The sequence below is a fragment of the Chiroxiphia lanceolata genome, chromosome 3 (assembly GCF_009829145.1).
Source record: "Chiroxiphia lanceolata isolate bChiLan1 chromosome 3, bChiLan1.pri, whole genome shotgun sequence".
Classification (NCBI taxonomy): Eukaryota; Metazoa; Chordata; class Aves; order Passeriformes; family Pipridae; genus Chiroxiphia; species Chiroxiphia lanceolata.
In genome coordinates this window covers 8,645,704-8,671,450 of record NC_045639.1, presented here as the reverse complement: position 1 = coordinate 8,671,450, position 25,747 = coordinate 8,645,704, and the positions used below count along the sequence as shown (strand labels likewise).

The following is a 25,747-nucleotide window of genomic DNA, read 5'->3' as shown; positions in this document are numbered from 1 at the left end:
GCCTAAGGGGTGGGGGGAGCCGCCGGCAGGGGGCGCGCGCGCCGCCGGGCGGAGGTGGCGGCCATCTTGGATTTAAAGGGGCTGCGCCGCTGAGAGGGCGGGTGGTGTTGGGTGTGCGTTTCGCCCCGCCCCCGCCGGGACCGGGGCAGCGACCGGGACCGCCATCGAGGTGTCGCGCCGAGCAGGTGGGGCGGGAGGGGTTACGGGGCTCGGTTGCGGCCCGAGCGGGGGGAGAATGAGTGGGGCTCGGCGGCACAGGCCTTCCCGGGCGGCGCCCCTACCCCACCGGCTGCGGGGCGCGGCGGGATCCCCGCCGGGAGCTGGGGAGGTCCCTGTGGCGGGCCCGGGACCGGCGGGGCTCGGGGACCGCAGCGCGCCCTGTTCGCCGGGACAGCGGGAGGAGCGAGGGCAGGGCTCGGGCTGGGGCCGCCGTGCCCGGGTCCCGCGGGCCGCGGTAACGCCGCGAGTCGGCGGCGTGAAGGGCGCCGGCCTTGCGGACTTTGGAGCCGGGGAGGTGCAGCCCGCGGGACCGGCCCCTGCCGACACCGGGAGAGCCGCTGGCTCGGGAGCCTCGCCGGCGCCCGCCCTGCTCGGGCAGCACCCGGGTCCGCGGGCTCGGTGGTCCTGGCCCCGCCGCGGGCAGGGTCGGGTCGGCTGGCGGGGGCCAGGAGCCCCCGAGGGAGAAGCAGACTATGCATGTGACAACGGCGGGTCAGCCCGAAGTCCCAGCCATGGCTATTTCCAGGGTGCTGCGGGCACAGACTGCGGGATTCACTGCTCTATAATTAGTCTTTGCCTTCACTGCCAGGAATGGCCTTCACTGTAAGACAAATAACGTATGTAATGTATGTTTGCATTCCTGCTATGTAGCTTGTGCGACTTTTAACTCTGCCATTGCTGTGTGTACCCCATAGCAAGCCAGGTTTGCCCTCCAGAATTAGGGAAGGGAGAACAGCTTTAGAGAAGAAATATATGTTGTGAGATGAGGCAAGAGAGAACCTGCGTGTCAACATGGCTGGGCTGCCTCCTGGGACACCTGAAGCCCTTCCCCCTCAGGGGAATCTGTGGGAAGGGACAGGAACACCAGTGAAGCACTGGGACAGACAGATGTAGGTAACTGGGGACAGCATGAGGCTCACAAAACATCGTAGGGAGCACCATGACAGTTGTGTGTTACTGTGGATGGAATGACTGTAGCAACTATCCAAGCTGGAGACTGTGTCATTGTCCCCTCTCCGTGTAAAGCATCTAGAGACTGAACAAGTGCTTCTCAGCACTGCCTGGCCTAGTCCACCCTGTGCAGTGTGTACACAGTAGGGCTCCAGCCATCCCACATCTCCTGTATCTGGCCATCGCTGTGAGCACAGCGATAGCAACCACACAACTGGATGGTTCTCTGCAGCTACACCAGCTCGGCTTTAGGGGCTGGGATGGGGTCAGCAGTGGGACGCAGGCGAGGGTGATACCAAACAGGATGTAAAACCTTTTGCCACAGGATGGAGGGTGGGATGGAAGAGGGCTTTGGCGATCTGAGTAGGAGCTCGATGCTGGGTAGATCTCCTTGAGCAGAGTTTGTCGGCATCTCAGGGGCTTGGCCCTGCTCCTTGGTGCTCCCGTCGATCCCTGAGGAGGGAGCCGTGGGCTTTGGCACGCGTGGCGCTTTCTGCGCCCCCAGGAGAGCGTCCGACCGTCCTGTTCCCGAAGCCTGTCCGCATCCCTCCCCTCCCCCTGCCGCAGTGTGGTTGGCTGCCGAGCGTCGGGTGCCTGCGCCGCTGCTCGCTCCGAGGGCAGCGCGGCAGAGGGAGCTGCGGAGTGCCGCGGCCATCGCTCCTTCGCCTCCTCCGGGAGAACCGGCGCTGGACAAGCCGCTGCAGGCAACCAGGTACCGCTCCTCTGCGGCACGGGGCGGAGGACATTCCCATCCGGTGACTGAGGCAGGCAGGGTGCCCAGGCACCCTGGAACAAAGGACCGCTTTGATGCGCAATGTCGGGCAGAGCTGATGAAAACTTTTTTTTTTTCCTCGCAAAGCTTGCACTTAGCCAGGTGACCACAAAATTTCTCTGTGGTGATTCTGTGGGTTGAAGGGGTTTCTCTGGCTTGCGTGTTCCAAGGATACGCAGCGGGCGTGACTCCTGCCAGACAAAGCCGGAGAAACGATGACGGAGGCAGGTCGTACAGCGATGGCTCTCAAAGAGCCTTGTTTCCTCCCAAACCTTCCTTCCATCAATTAACTGCTTCCTAAGCTGTTCTGAAGCGGAGGTGCGCTCTACCAAAAGCAGTGGGCGGGGGGGGCAATCGCTGGTAAGCTTCTGGGCAGGAGAGGATGCGGGAGGTGGTGTCTGAAGAAGAGCTGGGTGATGGTGTTGCAGTAGAACACTCTGGCCAGGCAGCCGGAGAAATCTGCACAATGGTGGGAGACAGCAGCACCTTACCAGAAAACGCAGGCTTCCCTGTGTCTTGCACAGGGACATCTGGCATTCCGTTGCGGTTCCATGCTCCCTAGTGCCCTTGCTCTCCTCTCTGCCATGCCACCTTGGAGATATGGAAAGCACCCGCCCCTGCCTCTTAGTGTGGGGAAAGGGTGGTGTTCAGCACACATAGGTCAAAGATCTAGCCAGCTCAGACACAGGGTAAATAAACATGGCTGCGCTTTGCTTTTAATTGGCAGAAGGAGCAGGAAGCATGTGTTCTTTCATCTGCTGTTTTGGAGGAATGTCCAGGTTGGAACAACGATATTAACCCTAAATTCCAAAATGGCTCTTGGGGCACAAAGGACACATGGCCAGATTCTGACCTTGGCAGAGTTTCTGGATAAAGGCTTAATTTGCTGGGAAAGAGCCACATAGCTCCTCAAAGAGCTCCAGCTAGACAGGGGAGCCAGAGGTAGAACGGATCCTTTGCTTGTTATGCAGGTAGAGGTTTGTCTCTGTGAATTTGGCTGCCTTGTTATGGTTTACAAAACCTGTTTGCTTCTGGAAATAATAGTGCAGTCTTGCAGTCTGCAGTCGACTGGTGTTTGCGGCTGCCCCAGGTACACCATGGGAGAGAGTGTTCTGCACTCCAGAGCCCTTCGGGGCACACACAGTGGCTTCAGGGCTCTTGCTGGTCCCATCTGCATCCTGGCCTTCTCCTGTACTCCTCAGGCAAATCCAGTGCATAGCATTCACATTAGACAGATGCCTGCAGAGGCACTGGCTCCTGGGAATTATTCTGCCTGCTTTAATACCACTTCATGCTGTCAGGGCAAGGTAATGGCTCTCACTCTGTTTTTTATAGAGTGAGACTCCCAATCAGATTCTGAAACTAGGAAGAGATGCTTGTCCTGGCTTAATTCCAACTGCTTAGCTCTTGTCTCCACTAGCCTGGAAACACATTTTGATGGTGTTCTACTGTAGTCTCCGGCGCAGCAGATGCAGAATGGATTTGGTGAGCTGCTGCAGACATAAGCAAGAATTTAAAAACAAGGTCTTATCAGCTGATCTGGAGGTGCCAGCACAAGCTTGCTGGTGGGGGTGGTGAAGACTGCTGTTCTCATTCCAATGGCCTGCTGGAAGGTGCATGTTACCCCAGCCAGCTGGTGTTGTAAGCAGTATGAAGTGTAATACAGAGCAAAGTGGTTTTCTGCTAACAGGTTGGTGCTGTTTGTTTGTTTTTGCTATGGATGGTTGTTTTGCTGGGGTTTTTGAACTCTTATTGCTTCCAATATCTGTATTCTCTAGTAGTAATCAATGAAGGGAGTAAGACCTTCATGGTCTTGAAAGAAATGAGTGATCTGATACAAAGCCAACCAGACCACTTGCTCTGTCTTCCTCAGAGTACGTATGCATATTGGAATTGGATCATGCTTTGATAACACAAAAATTGCTTGCTCTGGTCAATCAGAACAAACCCTAGTACCTTTTGTCTTGTCGTTTCCAGCTGAAGGCTGGAAAGAGGGAGGGGGATGGGAAGCTTCCATGTTCTTTCTGTAGTGGTTTGAACTTGACTCACTGTGGCCAAGTCCTTTTAAAGCTACTTTAGCACCACGTTGCCCTAGGTTTCAGGAGGGTTATGTGAAGGTATGTTTTCTGTTAGAGATGGTAGGTGGTAGGAAGCTGAAGCTTCTGGGACAGAGAGGAGCGTTTGGTGCTGAAGGGAAAGAGCATCAAGGGAGCCTCCTATCTCCTTGCAGAACCCTTCTATTTGAGCCGCAAATCTAGTCCTTAGTCCTAGTCCTCTGGGCCTCTTGCAGCCTGCTGGTTAGCACAGACATTCCCAACACAAGCCTTACAGTATCTAGAAAAAAACCCTCACAGTCAGCTAGTGCTGGCATGTGTCAGCTGCTGCTAAAAGAAGCAATCCTAGCCTTGATCCCTGTCCAGGGGATAGGGAGGGCTATGCTGTTTCCAATAGCACAGTCAACTTGTACTGAGTTACACCACTCTAAGGATTGTGGAAGCTGCTTGGGTGAAGCCTTTCTGGTCTTGGAGGTTGGCTTCAAAACTATGTGCGGAGGGTGCCTGGATGCCAAAGAGAGTCCTGGCTTTGGGACACAGGAGAATGTGAGCGAGAGAGCTTGTTGCCTCCACTGCCTGCTCTGTTACTTGAGGTAGATTGCATTGCTTCTCTTGCTTTGGAGAAGGATCCCTGTGGGACCCTGCTGAAAGGAGGCATGCACTGCATTCCCTCTCTCTAGGCCTTGGATCAGTTTCTAGTGCTGTGCCTTGTTCCTTTGTCCTGAAAAGGTGTTTAGCAAAGGCAAATGCATTGAGTTTATCTAAGGAATTCAGGAATTTATTGGAAAATGTGTTGGGAAAGAACTTTGGGTGGCAGATGAAGCTCTAGGTGCCCCCTTTTTTGGCAGTAGGGTAGAAACTTCTGAGCCAGAAACAAATGATGACAGAGAATGTCATGCACGTTGGAGTTTGTAATATCTGAAAGACTTTGGGATTGCAGCTCAGAGATTTGTTGGATATGAACTCCCAGGGTGCTGACCCATCACTGATCTTCTCTTTGCGTGTTCTTAGTGGCTCTAGGGGAGCATACAGGCATTTCTGGCAGTGGTAGCGAGCATCACAGAGCACTGTTGCTGCTCCGTGCCTCACATGAACCTCAGCATTTCTTGTTTTACCCATATTAGAGCAGCTCTGGAAGTGCTGACTGTTGGATGTACAGCTCAGCAGCACCAGTTTGTCATCCCTTTTCTATCGGTCTGTTACAGGTGGCCCAGGGTGGTGACCCTGAGCGCAGTGGTTCTTGTAGCAGTGTGGCAGTGTGCAGTGTGCAAGTTTCCTGGCAGTGTTAATATGTCCTGGCTGTTCAGTGGAAATCTCAGAGGCTCCGTGCAGCTGACTGTAATCTCCTACAGCCTCTGTTTGCTTTCTGACACTATGGTATCAAAATAAGGAGAAAGCTTGTGCTTATGACATGGCCTCTGTGATGGTTGCAACTTTGGCACTTTGATTGCTTTTTACTGCTTTTATTTTATTTTTCAGCATCCAAAGTATTAGGTCATGGTTTTGTTGCAGTGTTGAAAACTCAGCTGTCTTATTTGCGAACTCACTTCTAGCTTCATTGGAGGTCAACCAGTCTTTCCAGAGACCCTTTGTTGTTCAGCAGTAATGAGCTGGCAGAGGTCCAACAGCGAAAAAACCAAAACACCCTACGCGCCACCCCTCCCTGCTTTTGTCAAGTCGTTTTTCTTCCCAAATGTATAACCTTGCTGTTTTACCAGGTAGCATAAGGGTGTCTCACAGCATGAGACTGGGATAATTATGGTGAAGTAAGACTAAGCCCTCTGTTCCTGTTTCTAAATGCTACTGTTGCTATCTGTCTCCCAAATGGTCATTCATTCTTGCTATGGGTCAGACTTACTCTTCACAGGAATCTTTTTCCACAACCCAGCTGTTTTCCTGCAACTACCTTATCCTTAGATCACCTTCTTCTGCAGAGGAATTTGCTGCTAAAAATCTGTGCCTACTTCTATACAGAAAGTGCTGACAGACCTTCTGCAATTTGAAGGAAGCTGCAGTTATTGTCTTGACAGTATTGCTTGTTCAAGTTGGGATGGTACCCTGCATTTCACTTAGGTCCAGGAACATGCAGAGAGGCAGTGAACTGAATTTGTTGAGGTGTGACAGAGACCTGAATCTCTGTCCTGTTGTATTTGATTCCTGATTTCCCTGGTGCTTTTTTTTCCACTCTCCATAGTCTTTTAGCGTTAGGCATCATAACCTGAGCTTCAAGATTCATTTGGACCCATTTAATCTGACATCCTTGTAGCTGTTGTGGGTTGAAGATAAAAGCAGTGAAGCTTCCAGCTCTTTCCTCTTAAAGCTCTTGCATGTGGGAGCAGTTTTCAGAGGCAGAAAAATGAGCTGCTGAAATTGCATCAGCAGTTTCAGTGATTTCCCGGTTATGCACTTGAATACAGGAGGAAGGTTTGTGCCAGGCAGGATGTGCTTGCTGGTAGATTCCTGGCTGATTGCTGCAGTTGCCACAAAGCTCAGTGCACGCATATTCCTTCCCTGTCTTCCAGCAGCGCTCCTGCAAGTGGGAGCAGAAGAGGGGAGATGAGGTGGGTGTTGTCGGAAAGCCAGGCTATTCTAGCAGCTCATGGTAAATAGGGAAGACATACCAACTAGAGCGGAAACGTGCGGGTGGAGACTTGGGCTGTGACACCTGCAGAGCCATGAGGAATGCAGAAGAATAAGGTGGGAACTGGGCAGTCCATCTCTGAAGGAGTTACTTGGAGAAGCGTTCTTTCTTCCTATTCCAGTTTAACCTCACCCGGCAAAAGGCAAATGATGATGTCTCCCCTCCTCTCTTCAGGAACCTCTGAGTGTTTTGTCCCTGGATAAAGGACACTGAATGCTGAATGCAAAGGAGTAGGAAGAGCGTGTATACAGCAGCCTCAGCCTGCCTGACCTTGACATTGATGCCACAGAGCATGTTTCCTCCTTGGAGGGCTGAGCACTGAGTGTAGACCTGTCAGCACTGGGGAGAACTAGAAATAAGGCTCTGTGGGGGAAAATTGTTGCTTTAGAAGGATAATAAGTCAGCTCCCACCAGTGTTTGTTGGTTTTCTTTGCTGTGCAAGAGGTAGCAGCATTCGAGTGACTTCTCTGCAGTCTCCCGTTTGTTTTCTTGTTGAGCAGCTGTGTGTTGTTCTTAGGTCTGTCCAGTCTGAACAATCCCCTGTCAGCCATTGAACACTGGAAACGTGTTGGTATCGAGCAGAGCTGTGTTTCTAGGATGTCATCCTAGGGGAGAGAGGCCAAGGTTGTGTACAGATGTTTGCACAGCCAGTGAGAGAAGAGCCTGTATTGGTATGTCTTGAAGGATCTGAGGATGTAGTTGCAGGGTAGGGTGAGTCTGATGTGCTGTGGGTCAGGACGTCTTAACTATTTTCACTTCTCAGTCTGAAATTTTTACAGTTTCAAAAAACAAGTTGATCGTAGGGACTATGAAATGCTTGAATGTTTTCTGCTGGAAGGGCTGAAGAAAGAATGTTGCTATTGTAGAGGCACTGGTGGTTTAACACACAGCAATTTCACAGTTAGGGAGTGATTCTGTGTACAGTAGAACTATTGAGGCTGATTTTCTGTGGATTTGTGTCTTGTCTGACTGTTACTTAGCAAGGTGCAAGCTTTGGTGGCTTTTTATCCTGTAACATGTTCCTCTACCCAATGCATATGTATTGTACTTTTTAAAGATGGCAGCAAGATCTCAATATGGACATAAGTGGTGCTGCCATGAAAACTCATCATTGCACAGCTGACCCAGTACCCAGAGGGACTGCCTAGCTGTGTCAGCTTTAGAGCAGAGTTCTAGTTTTGTGGTATGTTGGGTAGGAGGCCATTCCTGGGTATATTCTTGCGTCCCAAGCATTGCCTATGCTCCACTGAACTCCTACTTCCCTGTTTCTAAGTCTGGGGCTGTGTTTCCTTATGAGTTGAAACTAGTGATGGAGCCATTTAACCCTTTAGCAGAACCCTTGGGTTCTGTGAAAGCAGGTAAGTGCCTGCTGAGCCTTCCTGGGAAGCTGTCTGGACCTATTTCAGAGCAGGACAACAGTGCTTGGCCAGATGAGGCAGCACTAGTGTCCTTTGGGCTGCCAGCCTCTTTCTTTCAGGCTGGGAATTGTTGCACATTTCTTCCTGAGTTGTGCTCACCTGCAGAAGTCTGCCTTATGAAAGGCTTCCTTTATTGCTTTAGCACTTGATCACGCTCCAGATATGTTATAAAGGTGGGAAAAAGAATAACCAGGCTAACTGTCAACTGGTCTACTTAACTGCTGGTTTCTGGAAGATCAGTTCGGAAGAGAGTGGCAGCCAACTCTCAACAGACCTATTTTTCCTTTCAAAACAGTAGTCTGTGCCCTCCATCTTAACCATAATGAGGTTTTTCATGCTATCCTTATCATATGGTCTTCTCTAAAGCAAACTGCCATAAGTTGTGGTCCAGATGAGACCATTTTGGTGTAAAGTGCCCAGTGCACAGGGTTAACTGCATATGAAGCATGGCAGATACCCAAAAGTGGAGGATACAGTGAAGTCTGACTCATGGTTGCTGCTGATGCTGGATCATGAAGTAAATGTGATGTCAGCATTGTGAGTGGGGTAGATGGGGGAGCACAACTCAGTTTTTGTTCAGAGGTGTGAACAGGAATGCAGTCTTCAAAAGATATGAAGTGCTTCTGCCCTGCTGAGGTTCAGTAAGGTCTCCATTGTGTGTTGAGGGTTTTCTCCCCTTTCTGAGGGATGGATTTGTATCACTGAAACAGAAACCAAAGAAGAGTTGAGAGGAGAGTTCAGGCCTATAAAATAACTCAAGAAAGAGTGAGGATAAAGAGGAGGAAATTAGTGGATACGATGAGATGTGCTGCTTGAAACAACTGTCCCAGTGTTGGTCGTCATCTTTACTTTCAGTGCTGCAATGAGGAAGAAACTGGGCCCCTCAATTGCTCAGGGTCAATTCCCTAGTAGCTCCCTGGTAGCTGGACTGTGGGATCGCCCTGAACCTTCCTGGGCAGACTGCACAAGTGAGGATAAAAGGAGCCCTGCCAGGAGCTCTGCTCTCTCTGTTCTTGTACCTGAGGCAGGATTTCTGTTCTCTCAGTAAACTAGGCATAAGGCAGCTGCCCAATAAAGAGCTCAAACCATGCAGAGGTGCCTTCTACAGAAGGGCAAGGGCAAATCCATTGGCAGCAATTCTCTCACCACCTCCTGCATAGTTCCGGGGCAGTTTTCCAGCTTCTTGGCAGCAGGGCCCTGGGCATTCAGGTTGCAGAGCCCTCTGCCAGCTCCAGATGGCAAGGAGGTGCTGGTGGGCAGGTGCTGCCTGTGCAGGGCATCACAGGAGGCTTGTTTTGGAGTGACCCATAGTGAGGTGGGTGGTGGCTTTATTATTGAGTAATGCGAGGAGGCTGCTGGGGCGGCCCAGCTGGAGGGGGAGGCTGGGACCGGGTTAGATGACTGACTCATGGAGCAGCCAGGGTACTGTCAACCAGCTATAAGGGGTCTTGCCTGTCTCTTGTGCCTTGCACTCTTTGGCCTGTTGTGTTTCCCTAGCTCCTGGACTTTCTATGAAGGGATCTTGCAGCCACACTAACCTTGTGGGTTGTAGTGGTTGGTGTCCCTGTGCCAAGGCAGTAGCTTGGTATTCTCCCATTGTATATCTAGGAGGAGGACAGGGAAGGAGTACAGAGTCCTTATGGCATCCTGAGGAGTCCTTGGGCTGGCAGCAGAGCGCATGAAGATGGAAAAGCTCTTAGTGTTTCAAGCAGACGCCCACACAAGGGTTATGCTAGTGTGACTGTAGCAGTCGGTGTATGTAAGCTTCCCCACGCTGAGTCAGTCCTGCTGGCGGTGTTGTGTCCCTTGTTACCACAATGGCCGTTCTGTGCCAGGGCCATGATCGTCAGGATATGCTCTTCTGGTCAGGCAATATTTTGGCACAGTAATGCCACTGCTGCCCCCCTGTCTATGAGATGTTCTTCCAGGAGATTTTCCATGAGGAAGCAGAAAGCTTTGAGCTGGCATCCTTCCACCTTCTGTTCCCTTTCTTCTGCAGTCAGAAGAGGTGTTGAGCTCTGACAGCCTCTCTGCATCAGTGGTCTGTGGGCAGGAGATGTACAGATTGCAACCACAAATCTCTGCTCTTAAATGGAAGCTAAATTAGCTTTCCTCCTGCTGGGTGTGTGGGAGGTCAGCACTGATTCTAGCCTTTTTGTCTCCTGTCCACGTGTGCCACCTGCACTGGTTGCCAGCATGCCAGACCACAAAAGCAGAGGCATATGCCCTGACAGCTGCCTGCTGCCAAAGGGAGAGGGTAAGATAAAGGACTTAGAGTAGGCAACCACTTAAACTCTATCTCTGACTGCTTAAAGGAGGTTATGATACCTGTGTCTGGTTGTGGTGCTCTGAAATAGCACTGAGGCACTCAGGTTTTGTTGTGGTCTCTGCAGGGCTGCAGGAGTAGGACTATGTCCACCATGGTGTACCCAAGGGAGGAGAAACTGGACAAGCTGAGCCAAGAGGAGATCATTTCCAACACCAAGCTGGTGATGCAAGGGCTGGAAGCACTCAAGAATGAACACAACTCCATCTTGCACAGCTTGCTGGAGACCATTAAGTGCCTGAAGAAAGATGAAGAAGCCAATCTCGTGCATGAGAAATCCAACCTGCTCCGCAAATCAGTGGAGATGATTGAACTAGGGCTTGGAGAAGCTCAGGTGAGGTGGTGGGGGATCCCCTGTGTGTTACCCAGGACTGATGGGGGAAGGTAGGCATGTGGCCATTTCCCATAAGCTGCAGGGACAGGAGGAGGCTAAGTGTGGAAGGCCAGCCTGACCCTGGGGTGGAGGGAGACACAGGATTGTGGTTGTTACTGACTGAGACTCTTTACCAGGTGATGATGGCGTTGTCCAACCATCTGAATGCTGTGGAGTCAGAGAAGCAGAAGCTGCGTGCTCAGGTGCGGAGACTGTGCCAGGAGAACCAGTGGCTGCGTGATGAGCTTGCCAACACCCAGCAGAAGCTGCAGCGTAGTGAACAAACTGTGGCTCAGCTGGAGGAGGAGAAGAAACACCTTGAGTTCATGAATCAGCTGAAGAAGTACGATGAGGATGTCTCACCTTCGGTATGCCCGAGTCCTTTTGAGCAGCTGCTTTTTGTGGGTCTGGGAGGTTGGACCAGCAGTACTGCCTGGGTGTAATCCAGGCATTGCCTTGGGTTTTGTCCCTTCCCAGCTACCATGCACAGCAATGCCTGTAACTAAAGGGGGCCTGCATGGGGCAGTGTCTCTGGAAGAACTTAGAGTAGCATGGATGCTGGTGCTGGGGAAATCAGTCTTTTATCCATTTTGTTTTGGGGGGAATATGGTGGCAGAGACAACAGGGGAAGTTGAGTGTGTTGGTGGGCTGCAGAAAGGTGGAGAGTTTGGCAACTGACTTAGCTCAGGCCGCTGTTGTCTTCTTTGAGAAGCAACAGTATTGTGATTCTCATCCTCTCAGGAGGAGAAGGAGGGTGACTCCACCAAGGACTCCCTGGATGATCTGTTCCCAAATGAGGAGGAGGAGCATGGTCCCGGATGTAAGTGTTTGCTCATGCATGGTTGCTGCCTATCTCTGTTCAAGCCTGCTGTGCCAACTGTGCCATGTTTATTTCTCTGTGCCCATAGTGCCCCACCAGCACAGCAGTGCCGTGGCAGCTGCCCAGCAGGGAGGTTATGAGATTCCTGCACGCTTGCGCACCCTCCACAACCTTGTTATCCAGTATGCGTCACAGGGGCGCTATGAGGTGGCTGTGCCGCTCTGCAAGCAGGCGCTGGAGGATCTGGAGAAGACATCAGGCCACGATCACCCTGATGTGGCTACCATGCTCAACATTCTAGCATTAGTGTACAGGTGAGCATGGTGGGGAGGGCAAGACTGGGCCAAGACAGGCTTCTGCATCTCCTGTTCACCTTTACGGCACATCCTGGTGACAGGGAGCTCCCCCAGCTTCCAGTGGTTTCCCTTTCAGAAAGGTTTTGGCATAGGTGAGGTATTTGGTTTGCCAGACTCCCGGATATAGTTAGGGACTGGCTAAAGTAGAGAGGAGTGGAGAAATGGAAGGGCTGTGAGGGCTGGATCTGTGTGGAAGGAGGACTATTTTTCGTAGCTCTGCCTGCTGTGGGCTATGTTGTCCAAATCCCAAGTAACTGGTTGGCTTTGCACTGCAGGGATCAGAATAAATACAAAGAGGCAGCACACCTTTTGAATGATGCTCTTTCCATCCGTGAGAAGACTCTAGGCAAAGACCACCCAGCGGTGAGTGTCTCCCTCCTCTTTCAGTCCCTTCCTTCACCTTTGGGTGCTGCTGGGGCACTGTTCTGGCAGTGTTTTACTGCTTCAATATTTCCTGCTGTCTGGTTTGATATGGCCTGTCAGGAGTTGTCTTCTCTTGGATCCTGCCATATAGGCAGGGAAGCCTTCTGTCTCTGGACCTTCTTATCTTTAGAAGCAGCAGTTCTGCAGCATGGAGGAAATGGGACAGTCACTGTTACTGCTGCTTGCACCCCTTGTTTGGTCTGGAATTTGCTTTGTTTCACAGAGAAGCTTATGTCTCTGTAGGTGGCAGCAACTTTGAACAATCTGGCTGTTCTCTATGGCAAGAGAGGGAAGTACAAAGAAGCAGAGCCACTGTGTAAGCGAGCCCTGGAGATCCGTGAGAAGGTACTAGTCTCCCACACTTTCTCCTTTCAGCTCTCTCTTAAGCCTTTCTCCCATTACCTCAATGCACATGGAAGATTCAGGGCCTACCTAGTCTCTTTAGCTGCTGATTCTGCCACCACTTTTCCTGTCTCTCCAGTGTTTGCAGCCTTAGAGAGGCCTGCCAGGAGGTGAAAGCTGGAATTTCTACCCTTTACCTCCCTAGTCCTTAGCTTTTGTCTGAGATAGGCATGTGCCAGGAGTCCACTGCAGTCTTTGTGGCTTCTTTTCTTTTGTTCACCCAGGTTCTAGGCAAAGACCATCCTGATGTGGCCAAGCAGCTGAACAACCTGGCCCTGTTGTGCCAGAACCAGGGCAAGTATGATGAGGTGGAGTACTATTACTGCCGGGCCCTGGAGATCTATGAGAGCTGCCTGGGTCCTGATGACCCCAATGTGGCCAAGACCAAGAACAACCTGGTGAGACCCTGGGGAGACGCTGTGTGTGGTTAGGGAGGGGTGCCATGGGAAAGGTGAACATTGCCTGGTGCTTAGAAGATGCAGAGAAATAGATTAACTCTGCCCCCTCTTGCAGCTGTGTTTCCCAGTGGGGCTGGAGCTGTTTTGTTTTGGTTGCAGGCTTCCTGTTACCTGAAGCAAGGAAAATACAAAGATGCAGAGGTGCTGTATAAGGAGATCCTTACCCGTGCTCACGTGAAGGAGTTTGGCTCTGTGGATGGTTTGTACAGCAGAAGCCACTGGGGCTGGGGAAGGGTCTCCTGGCTCTCAGCCTAAACTCAGCTGGTTCTGGTGTTGCCCTGAAAGAGGGATGGGATGACTTGCAGGGTCCCTGCTTTGGGCAGCCCTTGAGATGTTGCCATTCTAATTATGGCAGTAGTGTTAAGCTGTTCCTCCTCTTCTCTCAGAAGTCTCAACCCAGTCTTTACTGGGTTGGAAATACTTGTGGTTAAAAGGGGGAATAGCAAATGGCGCAGTCATTCCCAGACTTAGGCTGAAGTTTCTCCTGTGCACTTGGCGCATGTACTTCCCCATGAGAGGACTTGTTCTTTCCTTCCCCTGTCCTGCCCTTGCAATGTTGGTTTCCTTTCTTGGGGCTCTGGCTGAGGGACCAGAAGTATCTGGAAACCTTGTCATTTCCTTCTGAGGAGCTGCTGGCTCTGGGGACAGAATGCTGGGTTGTGCAGGAGGCAGAGCAACAGGATGAGGTAGTGAGTGGACCTGTTCTGCATTCTTCCCCACACAGATGAACACAAGCCAATCTGGATGCATGCAGAGGAGAGAGAGGAGATGAGCAAGGTGAGTGATTCCAGGAGGTTTAATCTTCTCTTGTGACAGCCACATGCTCCTTCCTGGAGGAGCTGCAGTCTAAAGAGCTGCCATGGCCAGGAAGTGTCTGGAGAGAGGAGATGCAGCATGGCTGCTCCCTAGGACAACAAGGAGGGAAGGCCCATCAGAGAGCATGAGGCTTTTCCTAGGACTGTTGAGCTTCTCAGCCATGGCTGCATGCTATCTCTTTTTGCTTTAGTGATTCCTCTTGGGCATGCAGATGATAGAAGATGGTAGACGGCAGAGGGTTGTGCTGCAACGCCTTGGCACTCTGTTCCAAAGAGCTGCCAGTACTCAGAGCATAACCGGCTTCTGAAGCAGCCCTGTAGGGCTGTCTAGGGAAAAATGGAGATCAAGAAGAAACTGCAGTAGGAAATGGAGGCAAACCTGAAAAAGATCTCTGAACAGGGTGGGCCCTTAAAGAGGATAGAAATGGGTTGTGCTTGCCTTGAACTAGGCTGGAAGGCAAAGCTGCTGTTGCTCCTGTTGCCCAGGCCCTGCTCTATGGTCAGCCAATAAATGCAGTGAAGTCCTGTCTCTGCTTTTGCCAAGTCTAAGACAGTGCTTGCTTTTTAACAAGTGGGTGAAGCAGCAGAGTGAAGGGCTTTAGTCTAATCCTCTAGCTTCAGTGGGAGCAGACAGTCTTCGTTTTCCTTTGCCCTCAGAGCAGGTCCCAACCCTGCGTGGGCTCAGGCAGCAAGCTGGCAGGCTTGACTTAGTGACTGATCAGTCCCATCCTGTGAGTCCTGGGAGCAGAGCACTAGGAGGTGCTTCCCACCAGCATCCTTTGTCTTCCTGTTGAACATCTCTCCCTGCTGCCCCTCTTGAGCAGTGCAGGGCAGTGCTCAGCTTTTCAGTGCTCCAGTTGCTGCAAGGAATCTGTACTTGCTGCAGCACCATCCCGGAGAAATCCAAGTTGGAGTAGAGATCGGACTCCCCATACCGCCTCTGGGATTGAGACTATTCTGATGGTATCTTTGGAGAATTAAGAGGTCAAAAGTAGATAGCTGCAGTATGGAGCTATGCTCCAGATAATGCAAGCTTTGCCACAGCAGGCTCAGGGACCCACAGATGGAGTGAGGTTCATTTTCCATGTGAGTCTGAGGCAAGGGCCAAGCCTCTTTCCCTGCCCCTGGGGCTCCTGTCCTTAGGGCAGTTGTGCCTGTGCCCCATGGCACAGCACGGTTGGCATTCCTGTTCAGGCAGCAGTAATCACAGACGTGCTTGTACTGCTGGCCCAGGAGATGGGGCTGCTGTGCTCTGCCTTGTGCTGTTTCCATATCTTCTTTTAAAATGCATGAAATCCCTCTTGCAGAGCTTCACTACTTTTTTCCCTTGCCCCTCTTTCCTGGCAGCAGAGGAAGGCCAGCTCATGCCAACAGCAAAGCCTTGGGCACAGCTGGCAGCCCTGGCTTTATCTGCTCTAGAGGATTTGACACCTTTCCTATCAGGTTTGGACACCCTTTAGGGCTGCCTCAAGCTTCAGAGGTGTATTGAGTCCTGAACTCTTCTGTCATTGGTGCCTGCCCAGGCTGTGGAGGCTCTGGTGCAAAGAAAACCACATGTGCCTGTGGCTCAGGTAGACTCTGGCATGTGTGATAAAGTTGAGAAGTGCTGTGGGACTGAATAAGAAAAATAGTCCCCCGTGCAGACAGTTTCTTCTGGGCTAAAACTCTTTCCAGAGGGGAAACTCCTTCTGTAGAGCAGTGGCTCCCTGAACCTGCTTGGTGAGAGCAACCTGGGCTGAGAGCTGAGCTGGGTGCTTCCTGCCCAGTCCATGTGTCCTGTGGGTGCAGAGCGGGGGTGTGGCACACCCCCAGGTGCTTGCCATACACTAGGGTGTACAGCATGCAGACAGGCAGCCCTGCTCCTGCAGCAGTGGTGGATTCCTGCTTGCAGGTGCCACGGTCCCTACTGGCCCAGGGTTAGAGTTAGCAGCTACTGCTCTGCATTGTGGGTTGTCCAGATCTTCCTCCTTGTGCGTCAAGCTCTGCCCTCTCTCCTGTTGCTCTGGCCAGCTGCTCCTTTGCACCTGGGTATGACAGGGCCAGCCAGCCACCTTTTGGGGTGCAAAGGCTGGGCATGGAGAGGAGACAACTAACTGGGCTGAGCTCTGTGGGGCAGGCCTGACCTTGTAGGCAGAAGGCTGGGATATGGCTGGCTGATTCCTTTGCTAGCCATGGCTGAGGGGCTTAGTGCCCATGCAGCCTGGTATGCCTTTGGGGTTTCGTTGGGTTTCTCATCTCCTTTTTGCATGTTGGTTGGGGTGTTACGCCCTCCTGAATGCCATGAGAATAGGCTGTGTCGTCCATGCTGCCTTTGGTACCATGGAAGGGGGTAAGGAGATGGGATAATGCTCCTTCCTGGTACTGGCTTATCACTTTTGCTTGTGGCTAAAATGTGTTGCAGCAAATGGGCCTTTAACTTTCGCTCCAGGAACCTGCTGGGCCTCATCACTGTATTTGCATATTGTGTTTCCAAAGGTTAGGCTGGTGTGGGGGTGCAGCCTGGCGCCTGCCCCTGGAATCCAGTGGGAGAGCACAGGCTAGAGGAGGGCAGCAGGTGTGGGACTAACAGCTCTGATCTCTCCTGTAGAGCAAGCACAGAGACAGTGCTCCCTACGCTGAGTACGGTGGCTGGTACAAGGCCTGTAAGGTTAGCAGGTAAGAGGTGGTCTGTGGGCATCTGTGGATGCTGAAGGGCGTGGCCCCAGGGCTCCCACTCACCTTCCATCTGTTACCACAGCCCGACTGTGAACACCACTCTGAGGAACCTGGGTGCACTGTACCGGCGCCAGGGCAAGCTGGAGGCAGCGGAGACCTTGGAGGAGTGCGCAGTTCGCTCTCGGCGACAGGTAACCCCAGAGAGTCCTTCCCTGGCGGAGGGGGCATTGCAGGCCTTGAGGTGGCAGGTTGTGGCACTTCGTTTGGTTTGGGTGTGGTGAGGGATTCTCCTGGGCCTTGCAGTCTCTTATGTTCTTGGTTTACATTCCCATGACACCAGAGCACCTTGGTGGTTGGGATTGCATTTGTGCAGAGGTACACACGTGTGTACATGTATGGGGTTGTGCATGTGCCTGTGTACAGGGATGGAGTAGATGTCAGTGTGTGTATGTGTGAGGAAGAAGGCGTGGCTCATTGAGTGCAGAAATACTGCAGCTGAGTTAAGGCAGATTACTGGACTTTAGTCAGCTACTGAGGAGAACTGCACTCACTTGGGATGTTTTCCGCACACTAATTTTTGTCCAGAGGACACACCTGGAATTTGTTAGAGTAATTCTCTCCCTAGACTCCTCTCAATCCTCAAATAATAAAGCAGGAGCTGTAAGCACCTAGCACAAAGACTGAAGGATAGCAGAATACTTCCCACTCCAGAATGTGAAGAAAAAAGGCTGTCAGCTTTGGGGTAGCAAGTCCTTGTTCCCCAGGGTGGTTTATGGCTTTGTGGGGTCTCACAGAGCTGGGAATCCAAACAGAGATTGCTAAGTGCAGGAAATGACATTTGACTGCATCCTGCTTGTGCTGGAATGTTTTGGCTGTGATGGGGCAATGGCCAAGAGAGGGAATAGAACCAAGCACAGTGATGCATGGCAGATCTCTAGAGGGAAGGAATACAGAAGGGCAAAACATGATTCTTCCTTATCCTTTTCTACTTGCAGGGCATTGACCCAATCAACCAGACGAAGGTGGTGGAGATCCTGAAGGAGGGTGATGGCACAGAGAGACGTCGGAGCCTGGGAGGCAGCGTCAAGTACGAGAATGCCACAGACGGTAGCGAGGAAGTGAGTATGGGCGTGGAATGGAGCGGGGTAAGTACAAGACACCATCAAGAATGGCCTCAGCCGGCTGCCAGAGAGAAGGGACAACCTGGCTGAGGGCTGTCCCCGCGTGGCCTGTCGTGGCATCCTTGTCTGCCTCCATTCATTCCCTGCACATTTCCTTCCCCTCTTTCTTGGCATGAGCCAACCAGCCTGCAGAGGTGCGTGTCTGGGTCTGGCTTCAGGTGTACAGGCCAGATATTCCCAACTAAGGGCTCCTGCTTCGGGGGAGCTGCTGGGCCCTGGCAGTGCACAGCATGAGCTGGTCCTGGTCTGCCCTTAATCTTAGGCTTGCAACCTTATTAACATCTCTCCCTGCTGCTCCCCTCTTGAGGTCCTGGCTGAGAGCATCGGCCCCATCTCAGGCTCACACAGCCTCTGAGAGCCATTTGGCTATCTGTCCTGCACTGCGCCACAGACAATGCTGAGCCTGGGGAGGGCTGTGTGCATGTGATGTGCCTGGTGTGTGTGTGAGTGAGTGACTGCAGGGCACAGGAATAGTGTGCAGCCAGTGTCTTTGCTGTCCCCATCTCCTGGTCTCATGCCCTCAACTGGCTCTGGCCAAGCAGAGGTGATAAAAGGCAGGTCTTTGTGGGATGCTAGGCTGAGCTGACTAATGGTAGAAAGAGACTGGTGTTAACTGAGGCACAGACAGGCCAACTTGAGGCTGTCTAGGTTTGCTCTGAGGCTGAGGGGCACTTTGGTTACTAGCACTGAGTTTGGAGAAAGGCCTGTTCCAGACCTAGATCACTACACCTTTTGTCTCCTGCAAGGAGAAGGTTGGAGAAGAGGTGACAAGTGAGCATGGTGCTGGTGGGTGCTTGGCTTGAGGGTTGCTAGAGCTTTTAACACTTACTGTTACTTCTGCAAACTCTAGCTGAGAGTGTAGCGTAGCTGGGTACCTAGGGGTTGTTGCAGCCTGGAACAGGCAAGACGCTGAGCACAGAGTCCTTTGCTGCTCCCTCACATCTGCTGTCACTAACCTTTCCCTACCTGGCTCTGCTCTATCCTCACCTGCATCAGCTCCCTTCCTTCCTCCTTTTTCTTCCCTGTTGCCATGACAGCCCTTCAACACCCGAAGCCTGAAGCCTGCTGGCTCTCTTGATTGTGGATTGTACACAGGAGGTGGCTGAAGTGGATCTGGAGAACAGACCTTTGAGAGGACTCAGCAGCCTCTGCCAGATGCATGGCTTCCTCTGTGCCAGCTCTTGGCATAAGGTGTAAAGAGGGTTTTAGCCCTGTCAAGGCACCAACCCTGGGCCCTTGCACTCCTCATTAGTAATGGGGCTAGACAAGCACAGAGGGAGGGCTGAAGGTTTGGATTAGAATTGCCTGGTACCTACGCTGGCTGCTCAATCTCTACAGTTCCTCCTGGTTGTAGTTGGTGTTGGGTCATCTCTTTGCACTGGTGATGGTCTGGGAAGACCTTTCTGACGATCTCTGAGGTGATCATTTCAAGACAAGTAGGCAATGCCACCCTTTCCCACAGCCCATCCTAGACAAGGGGAATAGTTCCTGCTCGTATGACCCTTCCACAAGGGTCTTCACAGAGCTTCCCTGACCCAGCCAGGTGTAGATAGAGGATTTGAGGGCCTAGGCGAGACAGTTGCTGCCGCATGATGCCTTTTCCAGCCTGCTGCACACATAACCAGTCTCCTCTCCCAAGCCAGCGGCCCTGCACTGTGCTGCAGCTCCCCCGAAAAGAAGACTGCGGCAGCTCCTGCTGCTCCTGTCTGTCACGGCCTGTTGTTCTCTGTGTTGGTCTGGAGACCTCACATGAGCTCCCTTAAAGTTGTGTCTGCTGCCCTCCCTTAGCTGTCATGTGCTGCAGGTAGGGCCATGGGAGCCCCCAGGATGCCAGGAACCTCTGTGCCCATGGGCAGCTCTGGAAGCACCTCAGGGCCTGAACCAACTGCTTGCTGCCCAGGCAGTTGGGCTGGGAGAGCCAGGGTCTGGGATGTGAATGCAGGAATGGCACCAGCCCAGTGGTGCAGTGGCCTTGGCAGGTACCCCATGCCCAAGGCCCAGGAGAAGGAGCCCCCAGAGCAGGAGGCCCAGGCTGTTCCTCCCTGAGCTAGCTGTTCCTACCAGCCTACTAAACACATTGGCAAAGAAGTGAGACTGCGGTTTGTCTCACAAGAATCTCTCCCTGCTCAGATGTGGCCCATTGTCTCTGCATGCAGCCTGGGCCCTGCCCCACCTGTTCCCTAGGTGACCTACAGTCTCACAGCCTTGTAAATTGTGTCTTTCTCCTCTCTGTGCACTAGGCTTAAATGCCTCCCGAGACTCCCTCTTTCCCCTCCACTGCAGTCACCTGGATGTTTGTGTTGTATCTTCCGACTTTTCCTCCACACCATCCCTCCTTCCTCGACGAGAACTCCACACCAGTCCCCCAACCCTCCCGGCGTGCGAGGGCACCGCAATGCCTGCAGAGGAGTGCCTGGCCACGTGGCCCAGCTCCAGTCCCATGGCCAGCAAGAGCAGGAAGAATCTGCAAGGAGCTGCCCACTCCCCCAGGCCAGGGTGACGGGCCACCGTCCCCTTGCATGCCCCCACCCCCAGCCTGCCCTTGTACATCCCTGGGGATCAGGCCTGCAGGGGCTTGTCTTCAGTCCAGGCATGGTGACTCCGCTGTCATTAGACATCCTCAACCCTCCTAGCTTATTCCTTCCATCTCTACAGAAGCACGAAGATGGGTGGCTGTTATGGGACAGCAAGGCCTGGCCCAGGCAGGGCTGTCATGTGCCCAGTTGCTTTCTTCCCTGTAGGCTTAGCTGATGTTAGTGCTCTGTAGCAAACCTGCGCTGGTCCATGGTGAGCTGGGCTCTTCCTGCAGCACAGGGCAGTCCCTATCTTGCTACCCTTCTCCCTGCTGAGCTCAGCAACCCAGGGGCAGTATGTGGGTCTCTCTGCAGGGCACAGGAGTATAGGACGGCCCATAGAGCTACTGGACATCCAAGACAAGGTGAAAGGGTGAAAGCCAAAGGCCATGCATGGAACAGGGACCTGCCAGCACAGGCATGTTTGGCTGCAACCTCCTGACTGGATGCTGTAGCCATGTTCCTCGCCTGATGGCATTAAGGGTTGAGGTGAATCAGCTCCCCATTGCTGTGGGGTTCCTAGGTGTGACTGGTGGGAGAAGCAGGGCTGAAGTTGTTCGCTGTTCCTTGGAGGCAGAGGAAGGGTAGGAGGAAAGAACTTTCCTGCAAGGGGTCAGATCCCAGGCCATTAGAAGTGGCTGAGATGGGGAATGGACTGGTTTGGAGCAGAATGGTTGGGAGAAAAAGGAGGTGCAAAGAAGGATGTGAGGAAGGGAGGAGCTGGGGCTGGGGATGCTCTGAGCAGGTGGGATGGCTGGAGGGAGGTTGCCATGGGGGAAGGGGCTGGATTGCTCATAGGTCCCTGGGGCTGACTGCAGTCTGTCTGTCCCTAGCCAAGTGGGTGGGAAATCTGTAACCCAGTTAACTGCTAGGAACACAGTACTGACCCTGAGGGTCTGTGGGGGTGGCTCAGTGCCTCTGACTGGTACTTCAGGCCTTCACAGGATCTGGTGCTGCTGGTCACTACTGGGAAAGGAAATGTTTCCCAGAGCCAGACTACCACTGTTCTGAGTCTCACACCCTTGGGTTTACACAATCATCCTGCCTCCTATGGGAAGTGAACCTCCCTGGCCCTCCTATCTGGGAAGAAAGCTGAGGAGGCTGCAGCCAGCAGGATAGAGCCTAGAGGCCAGCGCAGGACTCTTCCTTATTTTTTTAGCTAGTTTGTTTCTCTTGTGCTAGTCTTCTGGCAGGTTACAATGCTAAATGTGCCTGTGTCTGTCTGGGCCTGGCTTTCCTGTGGTGGTGCAAAGGCCTTGGGGTACATGCATGCTGCTCCCCTGGGAGCTTGTGCTTGCTGAAAGGAAGCTTGTCCTCTGGACCGTGGGCTGTGGAGCCCAAGACCAAGTGCTCCAGGGCTGTGCCTTCCCTGCCTCTCCTAGTGCTGCTCCACGCTCCTGGATAGTTGTGAGTCCCCAGGGCAGGGTGCATTTGGACATCGGGGCCACCTGACCCTGTGCTCTGCCATGTCTTGGACCTGGTACTGTAACAACCATACCTCTAATTAAAGGTAGATAGACCCAAATTGCTGCCCTGTGCTTCTTTCCATGCTCTGTAGGCCAGCGTCGGTCAGTCCTGGGGTGGTGGGTGCAAATGCTGCTGCAGCAGGTGTGGGATGCTTGGTGTCTGTCTGTGTGTGTTCAGGGGCATGTGCTGTCCCCAGGACACCTCTCTTAGGCTGAGAAGTGGAGATGAAGGACCCAGCTCCACTGTGCTTCTCCCTGTCCTCCAGTCTGGGATTGCTGCTAACCTCAGTTCTGTAACCACGTGTGGCAAGGCTGCCCTGGGGAATCTAAGCTTCACCAAGAGACATTTCTATTTAGCCAAAGAAATACCCCCTTGTGTCTCTCAGTTCTGAGTTAGTTCCACATGCTGCCAAATCCTGCCTAAGTCTGCTGCGTCTGTGTGTTAGGCAGGGTGGGAGCATGCAGGGGAGAGCAGCTCAGTGGTGGAGCTGCTGCTTTTTCTTTGAATGCTCTCATCCTGGTGGGTGCAATGGGGTGGGGGCTCTGCGGCAAACCAAACCCCATAAATGTTCTGGGTTAAAAATAATCCTGCAGAAAAGGGAGTGGGGAGAGAAGAGAGGCTATTTTTAACCCAGTATGCAGCAGCATTTGATTCTGGTGTTGGTCTGCAGTCAGTCTGCATCAATGCAGCTGGGAAAACGTGGCTCCATCCTCTCCAGCCCTGACACAAGAGCATACTTCCTGGCCAGATCCTGGTGCCCTTGTACTACAGTCCTGCTCCCCTTCCCAAGCTGTGTGCCCTCTTCCACCACTGGTTTGTGTGCCCTGGGAAAAGGAACAGTGTCTAGCATGGCAGGAAGAATTGTGACCAGTGCAAATCTACTGGGGAGGCAAAAAACACCCTACCCCATCTTTGCTAATGCCACATGCTTGATGTCCATCTCCTCCAAAACCTGCCCAGGATGCTTCAGGCAGGAATGAATTGTTTACTTTGCTACTTTTGGTGCTCTGCATTTCTGGTGAGTGAGTCCCTTGCAGCAGCAACACATGGCTCCCAGCTTGGAAACCCCTCATTCCAATAAGAAAGTGAAGAGATTCAATGCACTTGGCTTATCCAAGAAGGGATGAAATGAATACCATGAGAAAGGGTTGCTGGTAAGAATAGTCCTGGTCAGCTGTTAGAGAGGTTGAATCAGCTTTGGGTAATCAGGGCGGAGAAGTGCTGGAAAAGGCTTTCCTAGGACCACAAGCTGTAGCGGTCAGCACAAGGGGGTGACTGGCCTAAAGCAGAGACCCTGCTTACCTGCAGAACTGCATGGATAGTCTTGGGGTAATTGCTGCTGCTAGCCTGAGCCACAATGCATTTTGGTCATTCGGGGTGGTTCAGAGGGGCTCCCCCACATCTTAAGGAGCAAAGGGCTTTTGCCATCACCTTATCTCAGTTTCTACTGCCTGTGTGTGCCAGGGCCTATTGGAATTGGGAGCAGGGAAGACTGCTGTTATCAGGTCATCAGAGCAAAAGTAATTCCACATCAGCAGTGGTGCCATAACCTTATGTAACGAGCAGGCCAGGCCACAGGGGAAGAGCTTGGTGCCGTAATGACGCAGTGGCATGATGTGGTGTCAAGCAGGCAACCTGTGCCTTGCCTGCATATGGAGCTAAGTGCAGGAGGTGGGCTAGAGCCTGTCAAGGGCTGAAAGTGCCTTTCTGAGTATTGGGGACTTTTGGAGGCACATGGGAGGAAACAGACTGGGGAACAAGATTTCTGCCTGGTTTTGGTCTTCAGAAAAAACAGGCAGACATAAAGAAACCCCTGCTAAGTACCACCCCTGGGGCAGCTAGTGTGGCCGGACACAGCTAAGAGTGGGGGCATAGGAGTCTTGGCAACACAGCAGCCAAATGAATGTGTCCCCAGTGGAGCTGCCTGAGTTGCTCAGGAGGCTCAAAGCTAATTGTCTTGGGGCTGTTAGAGGCGGGACAAGGTTGTGTGTGCTTGTAGAATGGTCTTGTCTGATGTGAGTGAGCCTGCAGGACAAGGGTGTGCATTGGGATGAATGCTGGATGGAGAGGAGGACTAGTAATGGTATGGTGAAGAAGGGCAAGGGGTGGGGGAAGATAGTCTCCAGCCAGTGGCAGATGAGGAGAGAGTCCTGGCAGTGTGTCCTGGCCTGACAAAAGTATCCCTAAACTTGAGACTCTCATCAGGGCTTGTTGCTTCCCTGGGCAGTGGTACCTCCTTGGCAGCTCCTGCCTGAGCTGTTGCAGGTGATGAAGCTGTGTCATGTTTGAGCAGGGACGCCAGTACCATTTGTGCTGGTGCCCTGGGGCAAGTCAGCAACCTGTCTGGGTGCTGGGCTTGCACCAGATAGGCTCATCAGTTTGGATGAGCCAGATGATGGTATGGGGGGATCCCTGACTCCATAGTCATCATGTCCTGTGAAGGACCAGGGTGGGGGGGAGCCATGTAGTCAGCACTAAGCCTGCTTTGGGCCAGAGCTAAATCCTCAGTTGCAGGCAGACAAGAGGATGTTTGGAGCCAATTCCAGCCACTCATCAGCAGCATGCCAGAACCTTATCAGTGCCACTCAGCCATCATCCTGGCTTGTGTCTCTGTGTCCAGGATGGCAGTGGCACTCTGCAGCGCAGCAGCTCCCTGGGGAAAATCCGGGATGTGATACGGAGGAGCAGTGAGATGTTGGTCAAGAAACTGCAGGGCAATGGTCCCCTGGAGCCCAGGAACACCAGGTAGGTACAAGGATCAGGCTGGGTACAGGGCAGGTGGGGGCCCTGACACCTTGTGGATCTGGATCTGATCAGACACAGCATGGTCAAACCTGCTCTCCTCTGATTTCTTGTAGCATGAAACGAGCTGCATCATTAAATTACTTGCACAAGTCTAGCGATGCTTCATTTGAGGTAAGCACAGGGTGGGTGGAGGGGCTGGTACAGGAGTGGGCAGTGGGGTGGCGGCCTTGTGGCCTGCGTCACAGCTCGTGAGGGGCATAGTAGCGGGCCACAGGTGCAGTGCCTGAGACCTCACAGTGTGTGCACTCTGCAGCTGTGCGGTGTTGGAGCCACTCTGCCTAGGCTGGTGGTCCCATAGCACCCCTGGGCAGCTGCAGACCTCTTCCAAGGTCATAGCTCCAAACCTGAAGGTGTTGCCTCCAAGTACCCACCTCCCTGCCTGCTCAGCAACCCATCTAGCCACAGAATGAGAGCAGAGGCAGCACTTTATGGGTCTGACAGCAGCAACACCAGGGCGTCTCTGGCTTGTGAGGCAAGGGGTGCAGGAGTTGGGGTAGCAGCTTTGGGGCATGGGGTTGGACTGCAAGTACCTCACCGGCACTGTATTTTTTCTAGGGCACCCAAGGCCTCCGTGCAGAGAGCAGAGGCCTCAGCGCCAGCAGCATGGACCTGTCCTCCCACAGCTCCCTGCTCTCCTCCAACTGACCTGGCTGCTCTGCTGCTGGGCACCCTGGCTTCGCGCTGCACAGGGCAGCACCCGGCACCTCCCCACACCACCTGCTCTGTTTTCCCCATCACCGGCTCTCGTGCCACCGTCTGCCTGCCCAGCCCGGCCTCCCCCGGGAGTCCCTAGCTAGTTTGGGCACCGCAGCCCGCCCGCATGCTCCTCTGCCGCACATCGGGCTCAGCAGCCCCAGTGGCGGCTTGCTCGGTACCGGTCGCACACGCTCACCAGGTAGAATCGCCAGCCCGGGGAGGGGGGGCGGGCTATCCCCCGGCCGGGGCAGTGGCAGAAGTGCCCCGTGCCCCCGGACGTCGGTCCCCCGCCGGGTGATCGCTGTACTTTATTTTATTAAATAAAACCGACCCTAGAAGCGA

The 25,747-nt window shown here is 53.0% G+C and overlaps 1 protein-coding gene across 6 annotated transcripts; it reads left to right on the top strand.

Moving 5' to 3' along the window:
• Positions 1-42: 42 nt before the first annotated feature.
• On the top strand, positions 43-25,747 carry KLC4 (kinesin light chain 4). 6 transcript variants are annotated; one of them, XM_032682198.1, is made up of 16 exons: positions 43-185; positions 10,449-10,715; positions 10,892-11,122; positions 11,496-11,574; positions 11,663-11,888; positions 12,206-12,293; positions 12,597-12,698; positions 12,980-13,153; positions 13,313-13,412; positions 13,938-13,990; positions 16,616-16,683; positions 16,766-16,874; positions 17,679-17,801; positions 24,525-24,649; positions 24,763-24,820; positions 25,265-25,747. In XM_032682198.1, exons 2-16 carry the CDS (start codon positions 10,467-10,469, stop codon positions 25,352-25,354), a joined length of 1,875 nt encoding a protein of 624 aa, XP_032538089.1. In that variant the 5' UTR covers positions 43-185; positions 10,449-10,466; the 3' UTR covers positions 25,355-25,747. The 6 variants fall into 6 exon arrangements, with proteins under 6 accessions (XP_032538089.1, XP_032538085.1, XP_032538087.1 ...); XM_032682194.1 differs by having other exon boundaries at positions 47-185; positions 17,679-17,828; XM_032682196.1 differs by having other exon boundaries at positions 76-97; positions 17,679-17,828.

Coding starts and splice junctions, on each gene's coding strand:
- KLC4 (XM_032682194.1), top strand. CDS start 10,467: ATGTCCACCATGGTGTACCCAAGGGAGGAGAAACTGGACAAGCTGAGC. Junction 13,154..13,312: donor CCAAGACCAAGAACAACCTG/GTGAGACCCTGG, acceptor TTTTGGTTGCAG/GCTTCCTGTTACCTGAAGCA. Junction 24,821..25,264: donor CTAGCGATGCTTCATTTGAG/GTAAGCACAGGG, acceptor TATTTTTTCTAG/GGCACCCAAGGCCTCCGTGC.